Source organism: Rhinolophus ferrumequinum, chromosome 11 (genome assembly GCF_004115265.2).
Source record: "Rhinolophus ferrumequinum isolate MPI-CBG mRhiFer1 chromosome 11, mRhiFer1_v1.p, whole genome shotgun sequence".
In the NCBI taxonomy this organism is placed as follows: domain Eukaryota; kingdom Metazoa; phylum Chordata; class Mammalia; order Chiroptera; family Rhinolophidae; genus Rhinolophus; species Rhinolophus ferrumequinum.
The window spans coordinates 52,362,760-52,377,522 of record NC_046294.1 but is presented as its reverse complement, the minus strand read 5'-3'; the positions used below and the strand labels follow the sequence as shown (position 1 = coordinate 52,377,522).

Sequence of the window (14,763 nt, the reverse complement as noted above, 5' to 3'; positions counted from 1 at the left end):
GCTGACATGTAGTTTGGTAGGTTCAGAAATACCAAGTGACTCTTAGTTCACTCCAACTTGTACCCTCCTGCTCAGGAGCCTGCACTTAGTTTATTCATATTTTCACAAAGTGATTCCTTAAGAACCTATCTCCATCCATGAGTGGGAAACATTGAGGACAACTGGATATGGCTGCAATCATTAGCCAACTATTGAAAACCTTTCCGTGATCTTCTCAGAGAAATATACATTTCGACCTTATGGTTTTCTTTAAATTCATTTCCTATCTATGATCATTCTAATTTGCTTGTGGATCCGTTTTTTTAAACTAAACTTTTTCTTTTGAGAGAATTTTAGATTCACATGTAGTTGTAAAAATAATACAGAGATCCCATGAGCCCTTTACCAGATTCCCCCAGTGGTAACATCTTCCAAAACTGTAGTGCACTGTCACAGCAAGGATGTTGGGATTAATACAGCCAAGATCCAGGACATTTCCATCACCCTCACGCTGCCCTTTTATAGCCACACCCACGTCTATTCCGTTCCAACCCCCTCCTTAACACCTACAACCACTAATCTGTCCATTCCTAAATTCTGTCATTTCAAGAATGTTATATAAGTGGAATCATACAGTATGCAACCTTCGGGGATTTGACCATGTTCACTCAGCTTAATTCTTTGGAGATTCATTAAGGATTTTGCATGTGTCAATACTTTTTTCCTTTTTTATTGCTGAGTAGTATTCCATAAGATGGATATACTATAGCTTAAGTAACCATTCACCCATTGAAGGACATGTAGATTGTTCCAGTTTGGGGCTATTGTAGATAAAACTTACATAAACTTTCATGTACATGTTTTTATATGAATATGAATCTTCATTTCTCTGGGATAAAGGCCTAGGAGTACAATTGCTGGGTCATGTAGTTTAGTTTTGTAAGAAACTGCTAAACTGTTTTTAGAACGGCTATTATTTTAGATTCTCACATGTAATATGTGAGTGACCTATTTTTTCTGCCTTATTGCCAGTATTTTGTGTTGTTAAAAACAATTTTATGGGCGGCCAGATGGCTCAGTTGGTTAGAGCATGAACTCTGAACAACGGGGTTGTCAGTTCAATTCCCACATGGGCCAGTGAGCTGCACCCTCCACAACTAGATTGAAGATAACGAGCTGCCACTGAGCTACTGGAGGGTCGACCAGATGGCTCAGTTGGTCAAAGTGCGAGCTCTCAACAACAAGGTTTCCAGTTCAATTCCCACTTGGGATGGTGGGCTGCGCCCCCTGTAACTAAAGATTGAGGGCGGCAACTGGACTTGAAGCTGAGCTGCGCCCTTCACAAGTAGATTGAAGGACAACGACTTGACTTGGAGCTGATGGGCCCTGGTTCCCCAATCTTCCTGAATAAAAACTGTTTTTAAAAATATCAATAGAAAACAAAACAAAAACAATTTTATTGTAACCATTTTGAAAGGTCTGTGATAATACCTTACTGTGTTTTTAATTTGTGTTTCCCAAATGGCTAATGTTGAGCATCTTTTTACGTGCTTGCTTGCCATCTGTAAGCCCTCTTCAGTGAAATGTCTCTGCATGTGTTTTTGCCCACATCCTAATTGGATTGTTTCCTTTTTTAAGTGTTGAGTGTTGAGAGTTATTTATATGATCTAGATACTACGCTTTGTAGAATATATAATTTGCATATATTTTCTCCCCCTCTGTAGCTTGTCTTTTTATCCTCTTAAAGTCTTTTGCAGAGCAAAAGTTTTAAATTTCAATGAAGTCTAATTTGTAAGTTTTTCGTTTTATGGATTATGCTTTGGTGTCAAGTCTAAGAACATTTTGCCTAGCCCTAAATCCCAAAGATTTCCTAATTTTTGTCCTAAATGTTTTATAGTGTTACATTTAAGTTCCTGATTTCGTTTTGAGTTAGTTTTTGTATAAGTTATGAGATGTAGATTGAGATGCATTTTTTACCCCCTCTAAATGCCCAGTTGCTTTTTCTCTTTTGTCAGAAATCAGTTGGGCATATTTGTGTGGGTCTATTTCTGGGTTTTCTGTTCTATTCCATTGACCATATGTGTGTCCTTCTGCCAATACCATATAATCTTGATTACTGTAGCTGTACACTAATTATTGAAATCTGGTGGACTGATTCCTCCCTCTTATTTTTTCAAATTGTTTTAACTATTGTACTTTACTTACCTTTCCATATACATTTTTGAATAATTTGGTTTACATCTATAAAAATGCTTGCTAGGATTTTGATAGCAATTGTGTTAAACTTGAATATCAATTGAGGGCGATGTACTATGTTGAACCTTCCAATTCATGAACATGGTATACCTCTCCATTTAGGATTTTTTTTTTTTAATTTTCTTTCGTTAGCATTGTATAGTTTTCAGCAAACATGTATACATATTTTGTTAGATTTACATTTATTTCACTTTTTAAAAATAGTTTATAAATGAAATTGTATTTTTATTTTTTATGCCCATATGTTAATTTTCTATCATATACAAGAAAATTGATTTTTGTGTTTATCTTGTATCCTGTGACCTTGCTGGACTCACTTGTTAGTCCTAGGAGGTTTCGTCTAAATTTCTTGGGATTTTTTTATGTGGATAATTATGTCATCTGCAAATAGGGACAATTTTTTTCTTCCTTTCCAATTTTTAAGGATATAAAAATTCCTTTTATATCCATTTCTTTTTTTTTTAATCAACTTGCTTTTTTTCTTTTTTTTAGATTTTTTTTTTTTTAATTGGGGAAGGGGAACAGGACTTTATTGGGGAACAGTGTGTACTTCCAGGACTTTTTTCCAAGTCAAGTTGTTGTCCTTTCAATCTTAGTTGTGGAGGGTGCCATTCAGCTTCAAGTTGTTGTCCTTTCAGTCTTAGTTGTGGAGGGCGCAGCTCAGCTCCAGGTCCAGTTGCCATTACTAGTTGCAGGGGGCGCAGCCCACCATCCCTTGCGGGAGTCGAACCGGCAACCTTGTAGTTGAGAGGATGCACTCCAACCAACTGAGCCATCCGGGAGCTCAGCGGCAGCTCAGCTCAAGGTGCTTTGTTCAATCTTAGTTGCAGGGGGTGCTGCCCACCATCCCTTGTGGGACTCAAGGAATTGAACTGGCAACCTTGTGGTTGAGAGCCCACTGGCCCATGTGGGAATCGAACCGCCAGCCTTTGGAGTTAGGAGCATGGAGCTCTAACCACCTGAGCCACCAGGCTGGCCCTCTTATATCCATTTCTTGCTTTATTGCCCTGACTAGAACTTTCAGCACTCTGTGAAATATGAATGATGAGAGCAGACATCCTGCCTTGTTCCTGATCTTAGGGGAAAAGCATTCAGTCTTTCAATACTAAGGAATGTTGGTGTTGGTCTTTTGTTGGCACTCTTTATCAAATTGAGGAAGTTCCTCCACTCTTCTATTTTTTTTTTTTGAGAGTTTTTATCCTGAATAGATTTTGAATTTTGTCAAATGTTTTTTCTGCATTGATATGACCATGTGGTTTTTTTTTTTCTTTAGCCTTATTAATATGGTGGATTACAGTGATTGATTTTTTAATATTGAATCAGTTTTACATCTTTGGAATAAACCCCACTTGGTCATGGTATATAATACTTTTTATATCTTGCTTAATTCTGTTTGTATTTTACATTTACATTACATGATCCATTTTGAGTTAATTTTTGTAGGTTTTGTATAGATATAAGAACAGTCCTGAAAAAGCTTTCTTTTTAGTAACTCATTCAGGACTCATGTTCCCATATTCTTTTTGCATTATGTGTCAGTAATCCAAAAGTAATTTTTCATTTCTGTATCATGGGATACTTTCAAGCCGGAGTTCCCAGACTCCCTTATAAATATTTATTATATGGTCACTGCACTTGCCAGAATGAAGGGAACAAGATGCTAAAGAACTCACATCATAGAGAATCCACAGCATATACATCTCTTTCTTATTTTCTTTTCTGTAATCCTCTTTCTGACTTCCCACTGTGGCAACTTACTTATGTTTTTAAATTGCATATATGAGTTTGAATAAACTAATATATTAATTGAATGAAAAAAGTCAAAGATCTTTACTGAGTTTCCATATAGGCTAAGAACTCTGCAAGTAACTATTGGCCACATGGGACGCTAGCCTCAAGATGCTCAGAGCTTAAGGGAAGGGGGTGGAAGGAGAACATATAAGCAATTGAAATGCCAAATTTGAGGGAATAAATAGCCAAAGAAAGCACAGGTTGTTAAGGTAACATAAACCAGGAGCATCAGTTCTACCTGGGAAAGTTAGTAAAGCCCTTCCTTCCAGGAAGAATGATACTTAAACAGACACTGAGAGGGCATAGAAATTTTCCAGATAGATGAAGTGAGGTGCATTCTAGGAAAAAGCAACAGTTTGTGCAAAGACATGAAGTCATGTAATTATGTGGCACATAATCAGTAATTTGTTAAGCTTCTGTAAGTTCTGTAAGACCAGGAATTTATGTTGTATCCTCAGCATCTAGAATAATTCCTGTGGCATAGTAGGCAATAAATCAATATTGGATGGATGGATGGATGGATGCATGGGAGGATGGGAAGGAGGAAAACAAATGAGGCCAGAGAGATAAGAAAGGTTCAGTGATAAAGAGTCTTACTTAGTTACATCTAGCAAATGTTGCAATGGAGATTCAAAGAGGAATTGGAGGAGATGTTGTTCATAGTGTACTTGAGAAGAAATCTGACAGACTCTGATGTTACCTGCAGCAAACACCTTCTTCTTGTTTTTGAGTGAGTGTGTGTGTGTGTGTGTGTGTGTGTGTGTGTGTGTGTGTTTATGCTTGCACCTGAACACCAGTGATTTGAAAACAGCTCTTTCTACAGAGACTAACACTGAAGGGGATACGTCAACTGAATACAAGCTAAGCTATTAAGAATACTGTTTTAAAATGCACCTTACACATGTACGTGTTTATGCAAGTAGCTGCACACACGCACGCCCAGAGTTCTGTAAGCAGTGGCCTGGGCAAGACTTTAGGTGACTATAAATGAATAGTACTTATGTTTCTTTTCCTCAGCTCTGTCCTTTCTGGCTGTACGCTAATCTTCATTTCAGTTTAGGGCTTATTGGGCATCCGTCCTATCCCCAGGACCTACTAGTTGCTGTAAGGAGTTCATGTAAGAAAATGGTTCATTTATGAATTCAGTATGTATTCACTGATAACCAGCTGTGTGCCAGGCACTGTCATAACCACTGAGGATGCAGCATGGATAAAAAACAACCAACCCCTACCCTTGTGGAGTTTACATTCTGGATGTAGGTACAGACAACCAACAGAAATATGGTATTTTAGGAGGTGTAAGTGCTAATGAGACCAGTATAACGAAGTAAGGGGGAAAGAGAGTGTGAGGGCTGGGTGGTCAGCGAGAGCCTCTCCAACAACGTGACGTCTGAACAGTGACTTGATGGAAAGAATAAGCGATGGGAAAGTCTGTGGGGGGTGTATTCCAAGCAGAGGGAGCAAGTAGAGCAAAGAGCCTGAGGCAGGATTGTGTGGCCAGTGGTGAAGGCCAGTGTGGCTAGAGCAGAATGGGCAAGGTGGAAAGTGGCAGGAGATGTGGGAGGGGGGACCATCACATCAGCCCCTTTGCCATTGTGAGGTGGCTTTTCCTCTGAATGAGATGGAAAGCCATTGGAGGCTTTGCACATTGAAATGTTCTGATGTACATCCAATTTACATCAGCTTCGGTGTTAAGACTAGATTACAGGATGAGAGGGTGGAAGCAGGAGGAGTGCACAACGGTGGGCCAGATCAGGTAAGTAACAGTGGAGGTGTGGACAAGTGACCAGATTGCAGGTATATTTTGACCTGTGTGAACTAACAGGATTTGCTGTTGGGATTAGATGTGGAATGTGGAAGAAGGAAGATGAGGATGACATCAGTTTTTTTATTTGAGCAACTTAAAAGGCTGGAGTCACTATTAACTGCGATGGGAAAGATCACAGGGGCAGGGGATTGGAGGATGTCAAGAGCTCGGTTTTGAGTACATTAAATTTGAAATGCCTGTTAGTGAAGCGTTGTATATAAGACTCTGGAGTTCAACAGATAGGTCTGGGCTGGAGATATACACTTGGGAATTGCAGCAACTGGGTGGCTTTTAAAGCTGTGAAACTGAGTAAAATAATCTAGGAAGTGGATATAGAAGAGCAAGTCTGAGAACTGAGCACTGGGGTCTTCCAGGGTTTCGAGGTCAGGGAGGTGACAAGGAACCAGCCCTGGAGATGGAAAGAGAGAGGACAGGGAGGTAGGAGGAAAACTGAGCGTGAACGCTGAAGCCAGATGAGGAAAGTGCTTCAAAGAGGATGGAATAATAAACTGTTATCAGATGTTGCTGAGAAGTCAAGTAAGGCCCAAGAGCTGATTTAGCAGCACTGAAGTCTTTGGGGCCTTTGTTGAGTTAGTTTCGTGGAAGGGATGGGGTGCGGCCTGGTGAGACTGCTTTCCAACGCAAAGAGAACGGGAGGAGAGGAGACTAAGATGAGGAGTGTGGAAAACTCTTCAAGGTTTTACTGTAAAAAGTAGAAACACTGGGCCATCATTGGAGGGAAACGTAGGATCAAGTCAGGCTTTTAATTTTTTTTTTCTAAGATGGGAGAAGTTGGTATCCTGATGGGAAGGATCCTAGTAGGGAGGGGAAATGCAGTGATTCTAGAGTGAAAGCGATGTCCCCATGCAGGTCAGAGGGAGGCACAGAGGGAAGAAGGCTGTCCACGCGCCCTGGTAACAGAGAGCGGATTTAGGCGGTGGCGGAATGTGTACATTCTCTTTGGGTTGCTTCTGTTTCCTCATGAAACAATAAACAAAGGAGTGGAGGTGTTGGAGGTTTAAAGAGAGAGAAGCTCAGAGACGGTTGCCAAAGAGCAGGAGGAAGACGTGGACTAAGGAATGTAGTCGACTTGTTGGGCAGCCCGAGCGCCCACCTGAATTTAAAGGGATACCTGTCAGCAGAGCTGTGTGATTTCCTCCCGCTCCATACAGCTGTGTGGGCACAGCAGTCCCTTAGAGTTATCCCGAGATGATGGCTTTCCCAGATAAATGAGCACAGTGTAGGAAGAAGCAAGGGAATGATTACAATGAAGGATCACAGAAATGAAATCGGGAACAGAGGGGAGGACAGGGAAAGAAGGTGAGCGAGAAAAGATGGTAGAATGATTATGTCCCCAGGGGCTCTAAGTGATGATGATGATAACCAAGTCCTTGGCTCCTGAAGTACATTAGGGTTTTGTACAAAGTGCTTCCGGGGGGTTTGCATAATAAAAACCCTATAAGGTAGGTCGGTGGTGGCAGAATGTTCTTTTCTTTTTTTAATTAAGATTTATTGGGGTTAGTAAAAGTACATAGGTTTCAGGTGTACGATTCTGTAATACATCATCTATATATCACATTGTGTGTTCACCACCCAGTTGGTCATGTTCATTCACATTATATAAATGAGACAACAGCCAAGGAGGTAAATCAATCTAAAATCACACAGCCAGTCAGTGGTAAAACGTAGACTCAACCCAAGGCTCTCTGTTCTATGTAACGTCTTTTCAGCACTCTGTGTGATGTCTGCTCACAGATTACTCAGTCTTGTTGAAGAGACGGAATGTAGAAGACAACATAGGGAATGTGTAATCAAATGTTAAATTGTGCAGTGTGGAGCGATGCAAGTTTATTCAGTAATCCATACTGAGAGCTCTGTATGGGCAGGGCGCTATTATAAGTACTGGTGATACAGTGGTGACTGAAATGGGAAAAACCCTACAGTTGCGCTTCAGAGAAGTTTTAGAAGGGTTTCTCTGTGATTCTTTCATGGCATCATGATTTGGTAAAAAACACAAAGTACTAAAAGTTAGGAAACTTGTTTTTCTGCTACTTGCTGTATGTGACATTGTTGCTTCAATTCACCACGTCTTAGTGGGGGTCCCATCTATAAACTGAGCTGTGATGGTTTTGCACGTTCCACCCTGACTAAAAGTACAGTGGCTTTGAGTCTATATTCTAGCCTAATGGATACTTTTTCTAAAGTGTTTTCGTCCTCCTCTGACTTCCTGATCTAAAAAGGGGAATGCCACAGCTCGTTTCAGAGTGAGGAGACCCTGTTTCCATAGTGAAATGCCGCACTAACGCGCATTCTAAAATTGTCCTCCTTTGCTGAAATGCGGGGACAATGTGAAAGGGAGATAGAGGCCATGGTCAGCCTGCAGGTCCAACAGCCCCCGTCCTTAACCTCATAATATCTGAGCACCTGTGAAAAGCTTTGAAATAACTAATGACCTTTCCCCTCTTCTTCCTCCTTCCTGTTCAGGCCTGGAAGAAACGCTGGTTTATCCTGCGCAGTGGCCGGATGAGCGGTGACCCAGACGTTTTGGAATACTACAAGAATGACCACTCCAAGAAGCCCCTGAGGGTCATCAACCTCAACTTCTGTGAGCAGGTGGACGCGGGCCTGACATTCAACAAGAAGGAGCTGCAGGACAGTTTTGTGTTTGACATCAAGACCAGCGAGCGCACCTTCTACCTGGTGGCCGAGACAGAGGAGGACATGAATAAGTGGGTCCAGAGCATCTGCCAGATCTGTGGCTTCAACCAGGCCGAGGAGAGCACAGGTACGAACACAGACGCGGGCCTTGCTCAGACGGGGCGAGGCGCCTCCTGCAGGAGGCTTAGCGACGGGCTGGGAGGAGGCCTTCAGATTCCCTGCGCCAGGAGAGCAGTCTGTAGCTAAAAGCTTTCTTGCCTCTTTGGCAGAGGAGTCATAGGCAAAGGGTAAGAGTGTGAAGGGGTTGGCCAAAAATTAGAGGGGCCCCTACCCCTAATTACACTCACATGGGAAACTAACATACGTAGGGGGAAGGTTTGAGATGAAGGTAGAGGTACTTTCTTCGGGGACCTCAGCACCACCCCATTTCTCCATTTCCCTCAGCTCTCTAGCCCTCTGGCCTGTCACCTGTCAGCCATTCCACAGGGCAGCTCTCACCTTGCTCCTGTTTTCTGCTCCATCTGTCTGTTCCCGCCCATCTATTTCATACCATCCTGCGCAGTTACACTTGCCATTCTGGGGTGGGGTGGGGCATTGAATGGGATTCTTTGGGATTATTATTGATGTATAATCCAGTGTTCGTTTATGTGCACTTGGGAGGGGACAGGTGAGAAGGGGAAATGCTGATATATGTTTGGATTTCATTAACCTTCACAAAAGAATAGCTCAGCTTTTTGAATGAGTTTTAAATTGCAGAAATTCTCTTTGACATTGGCGTGGATTCATCCCCAACTCTGGGATGATTGAGGAACAGGGGATTTTCGTGTGGATTTTTTTTTTTTTTTGAGGTAGGCAGAGAGCCCAAAGCAGTAGTTCTTAAACCTGGTTGCACATCAGAATTAAAGAGAAGCCTTTAAAAAATATTGAGGCTGAGGACCCATGCCAAATCAGCTAACTAAGAATCTGAGGCATTAGTGTCTTTTAAAAGCTTCATTCTAAGTAGCTAGGGTCCGGGGCTCACAAACCATTTTTCATAAATACTTGAACGCCACATATAGTCTGTTTTTTATATATTCCTGGTTTTTTTTAATTTTTACACTTTAAAAGCAAAAAAACCATTCTTAGCTCATCAGTAATCTCATTATCTGAGAACCTGTTAGAAATGCAAATTATTGGGCACCCACCCCAGACTTACTGAGTCAGAAACTGGGTGCAGGGCCCGGCAATCTTGTGTTTTTAACACCCCCCCCCCACCCAGGTGACAGTGAAGCTTGAGAACCATTTGTCTGGACTCTTTCTACTCAGAGTGGGGTTTGTGGATCACCCACCAGCAGCAGCGTCTCCTGGGAACGTGTTAGAAAGGCACAGGGCTTCCACTCTGACGTGCAGAATGAGAATCTGCATACGTTTCAAACTTCGTATTTTGAAATAATTTTAGACTTGCAGAAGGATTGCAAAATTGTACAGTAAGTTCCCCTGTCCCTTTCCCTCAGCTTTCCCTAATGTTAACCTCTTATTTAACCATGGTACAATTATCAAAACGGGTTGGTTCAATACTGTTAACTGAACTATGGTTAATTTGGATTTCACCTGTTTCTCACCAGTGTCTTGATTCTGTTCAGGATTCAATCCAGGATACCGCATTAGATTTAGTGGTCATGTCTCACAGGCGCCTCCAATCTGTAACAGTTTTCCAGTCTTTCTTGTCTTGTTTTGACCTTGACACTTTTACAGAGCACTGCTTAGAAGCTTTGTAGAATTTCCCTCAATTTGAGTTTCTCTGGTGTTTTCTCATGATTAGATTGAAGTTGTCAATTTTGGTGAGACATCATTACCCCAGAGGTGATGTTTCTTTCCAAGTATGTTGTATCAGGGGGCACATGATGTCAATATGTCTTATTACTGGTCTTGTTAAGCTTAATCTCTTGGTTAAGGTGGCATCTGCCAGATTTCTCCCCTGTAAAGCTAGTGTCTTTACTTTTGTAATTAATAATTTGGAAGAAATACTTCAGTGATGTGCAAATATCCTATTTCTCCTTAAGTTGCTGCCCACTAATTTTAGCATCCATCAATGGATCATGTTTGCAACAGTTACTACTGTGGTATTCTAAGGGTGATTTTCTGTTTCCTTCAGAATCCATGTTTTACTAAATTCCCAGGTGATTTGTGTGCATATTAAAGTTTAAGAAGCACTGGTCTGAATTATTCCAAAACCTTGTGGATCATCAAAATCACCTGAAAACTTTTTTTCTTTTAACTTATAGGTCTGATTCAATAGATTTGACTGAGGATTGAGGAATTAGTAGTTTTTTAAAGTTCCTCCTACAAAATTAACATAAGACCCAGTATTATATTATATTATATTATTATTATAATATTATGTTATGTTATGTTATATTATATTATATTATATTATATTATATTATATTAGACTTGGTCTTCTAGTAAAATAAGACCAGGTCTTCTATTAATTTTTGCTCCAAAAGACTCATTAGAGCTGATGATCCGGCTAGGTCTTATTTTCAGGGAAATATGGTACATTGCTCATACATCCCACTTCATACATTGCTGGTGGGAATGCAAAATGGTACACTTACTGCAGTAAACAGTGTGGCAGTTTTTCAAAAAGTTAAGCCTATGACCTGGCAATCCCACTCCTAGGCGTATACTCAAGAGAAATGAAAACATATGTTCATACAAAAACTTGTGCATGAATATTCATAGCAGCACTATTCATAATAACCAAAAACTAGACACCCAAACATTCATCAATAAATAAAACATGGTGTGGTGTGTGTGTGTGTGTGTGTGTATTATTTAGCCACAAAAAAGAATGCAATACTGATACATTCTACAATATGGATGAACCTTGAAAACATTATGCTAAATGAAAGAAGACACAAAGAGTCACATAGTTTGATTTCATTTATAGTCAGCCCTCTGAATTCAGTGGTTTGCATTCACAGATTCAATGAACTGTGGATTGAAAATATCGGAAAAAAATGTTACGGTGTTGCTGATGAGCATTATGTTGTTAGGCCTGTGATGGTTGATGGTTGCGTCTGTACTGAACACATACAGACTTTTTTCCATTGTCATTATTCCCTGAACAATAATGTGTAACAGCTATTTACACAGCATTTCTTGTATTAGGTATTGTAAGTAATTTAGAGATTGTTTAAAATATATGGAGGATGTGTGTAGGTTATATGCAAGTTCTATGTACGCCATTTTATATAAGGGACTTGAGCCTCTGTGGATTTGGGGTCCTAGAACCAATCCCCTGTGTATACCAAGGGATGACTGTATATGAAATGTCCGGAATAGGCAAATCCATTGGGACAGGAGGTAGATTGGTAGTTGAGAGTTGGGGTAAAGGGGAGTGACTGCTGATGAGTAGGTTTCTTATGGGTGATAAAATGTTCTGGAATTAGATAGTGGTGACGGTTGTGAATTTCGTGAATATATTAAAAACTGCCGGATTTTACACTTTAAAATGGTAAAATGTACAGTATGTGAATTATATCTCAGTTTTGTTGTTTTTTTTTCAAGTTTTGCAGTTGATTCTGACAACCAGCCAGGTTTGGGACCCCCTGGAGTTAGGGCCAACTTCATGGGCATGTGACCAGCGCAGTCTCACAGGGCCCCACCCTTAACCCTGCGCTTGGTTGAACACTCTACTGTTGTGGTCTTAAAGTTCTTAGTTTTATTTAAGTTGTGTACATTTAAGGTATACAATGTGATGATTTGTCATATATTTATATTGCAAAATGATGACCATAATAGGATTAGTTAACACATCTGTCACCTCACGTAGTTACGATTTGTGTGGGGTGTGTGTGTGTGTGTGTGTAATAAGCACTTTTAAGATCTACTCTCTTAGCATCTTTCAAATATACAATACAGTATTGTTAACTATAGTCACGTACTGTACATTACACCCCCAGGACTTACTCATCTTATAACTAGAAGTTTATATCCTTTGACCTTCACCCATTTCCCCCACCCCCGCCCCGGAAACCACTAATCTAATTCTCTGTTTCTGTGAGTTTAACTTTTTTAGATTTGTTTTTCTCTGACTTACTTCACTTAGTATAATGAACTCAGGGTTCATCCATGTTCCAAATTGACAGGATTTCCTTTTTTATGGCTGAATACCATTTCACTATATATCTATATCTATATCTACATATATAGAGATATAGATATATCACATTTTCTTTATTTGCCAGTGGGTTTTTCCATTTCTTGACTATTGTAAATAATGCTGCAGTGAACATGGGGGTGCAGATATCTGTTCGTGATAGTGCTTTCAATTTCTTCCGATATGTACCCAGAAGTGCAATTGCTAGATCATATGATAGTTCTGTTTTTAACTTTTTGAGGAACATTTACATACTGTTTTCTGCAGTGGTTGTACCAATTTATATTCCCACCAACAGTGCATAAGGATTCCCTTTTCTCCACATCCTTGCTAATGTTTATCTCCTATCTTTTTTATAACAGCCATTTAACAGGTATGAGGCGATGTCTCATTGAGGTTTTGATTTGATTTGATTTGCATTTCCCTGATGATTAGTGATGTTGAGCATCTTTTCAGGTACCTGTTGGCCATTTGAATATCATCTTTGAAAAAATGCTAAGTTCCTTTGCCCATTTTTTAATCAATTTTTTTTCTTTTTTTGCCATTAAGTTGTATGAATTTTTACATATTTTGGATATTATCTGCTGTGTAATTTACAAATATTTTCTCTCATTCTTTAGTTGTCTTTACATTTTATTGATTGCTTCTTTTGCTATGCAGAAGCTGTTTAGTTTAATGTAGTCCACTTACTGATTTTTGCTTTCTTTGCTTGTGCTTTTGGTGTCATATCCAGAAAAATCATTGCCAAAACCAATGTCAAGGAACTTTTTCTCTATGTTTTCTTTTAGGAGTTTTATAGTTTGGGGTCTTACATTTAAGTCTTTAATCCACTTTGAGTTAACCTTTGTGTGTGGTGTTAAGATAGGGATCCAGTTTCATTCTTTTGTGTGTAAAAATCCCAGCACCATTTATTGAAGAGATTATCTTTTCCCCATTGAGTATTGTTGGCTATCTTGTCAAATATTAATTGACCATATATGCTGGGGCTCTCTGTTCTGTCCCATTGGTGTTTGTGTCTATTTTTATGTCAGTACCATACTGTTTTGATTACTATAACTTTATAATATAATTTGAAATCAGGAAGTGTGATACCTCCAACTTTGTTCTTTCTCAGGATTGCTTTGGCTATTTGGGATCTTTTGTGGTTCCATATGAATTTTAGGATTACTTTTTCTATAAAAAGTGTCATTGGAATCATGATAGGGATTGTACTGAATCTATAGACGGCTTTGGGTAGTATAGACACTTTAACAATGTTAATTCTTCCAATTTATGAACACAAGATATCGTTCCATTTATTTGTGTCAGAAGTTCTTAATTTTTGAATAAGGGGCCCCATGATTGCACTTTGCACCAAGCTTTGCAAATTATGTATTCAGTTGGGCCTGGACTAGATGTCCTGCTCTAGGAATTCTGTGATTTTGTTTGTCTTCCTTTAAGGAAGGATAATAAGCCCCCATTTTACTCTTAAATTCTTTGGTATAATCTTTGAAATTTCCTGTTTTCCCCAAATCTTTATCATTTATAAGCTTCATGGATTTTGTTTTTGTTTTTTCTTTTATTCCTGTTAAAGAAATAAAGTACTCATTGTAAAAAAAAAAAAAAAAAAAAAAAACAACAACAACAACAACAAAAAGTCGAGGGAGAGAAAATAAGAAAGGCATTTTTAAAAAGGCAGGGAGAACCCCCCTGCCCATAGACCTACCAGTCTGAAAGCTTTCATAAATGTGAGAAATAGATTCAAGGAATACCTCAGCTTTTTAGGAAATAGGTATGATTAGGGGGAAAAGTAACCAAAAAGCAAATTGCTTTTGGTTGAATTATTTCCTTTTGGGGTTAGAGGTGTTCCTACCAAGAAAACTATATCCTTGAGATGTAGCAAAAATTACTCTTGGTGCAAATGTCTTTTCTTAATCACACATTTAAAAAATAGTTATTGTTTGAATCCTTACTTTTGCCATATAGGAGTCACATACCATCCAAATACCAATATCTAGAACCACATTATCTGAGCTTGCTTTCTTTGGTAGGAAGACTCACTTGTTCACTCACTCATTCATTCCACTAACCTTTACGGAGCACTTGTTCTATGTCCCTGCCGTAACTACTGAGGGTGCAGAGACGAGCG

The 14,763-nt window shown here is 39.5% G+C and overlaps 1 protein-coding gene across 2 annotated transcripts in view; it reads left to right on the top strand.

Moving 5' to 3' along the window:
* Positions 1-14,763, top strand: part of GAB2 (GRB2 associated binding protein 2) — a 189,595-nt gene that overhangs the window by 132,564 nt on the left and 42,268 nt on the right. For both annotated transcript variants that reach the window (XM_033120810.1, XM_033120811.1), the window contains one exon: positions 8,318-8,618. In XM_033120810.1, coding sequence (XP_032976701.1) covers positions 8,318-8,618 — 301 coding nt within the window. The remainder of the gene's footprint in view (positions 1-8,317; positions 8,619-14,763) is intronic.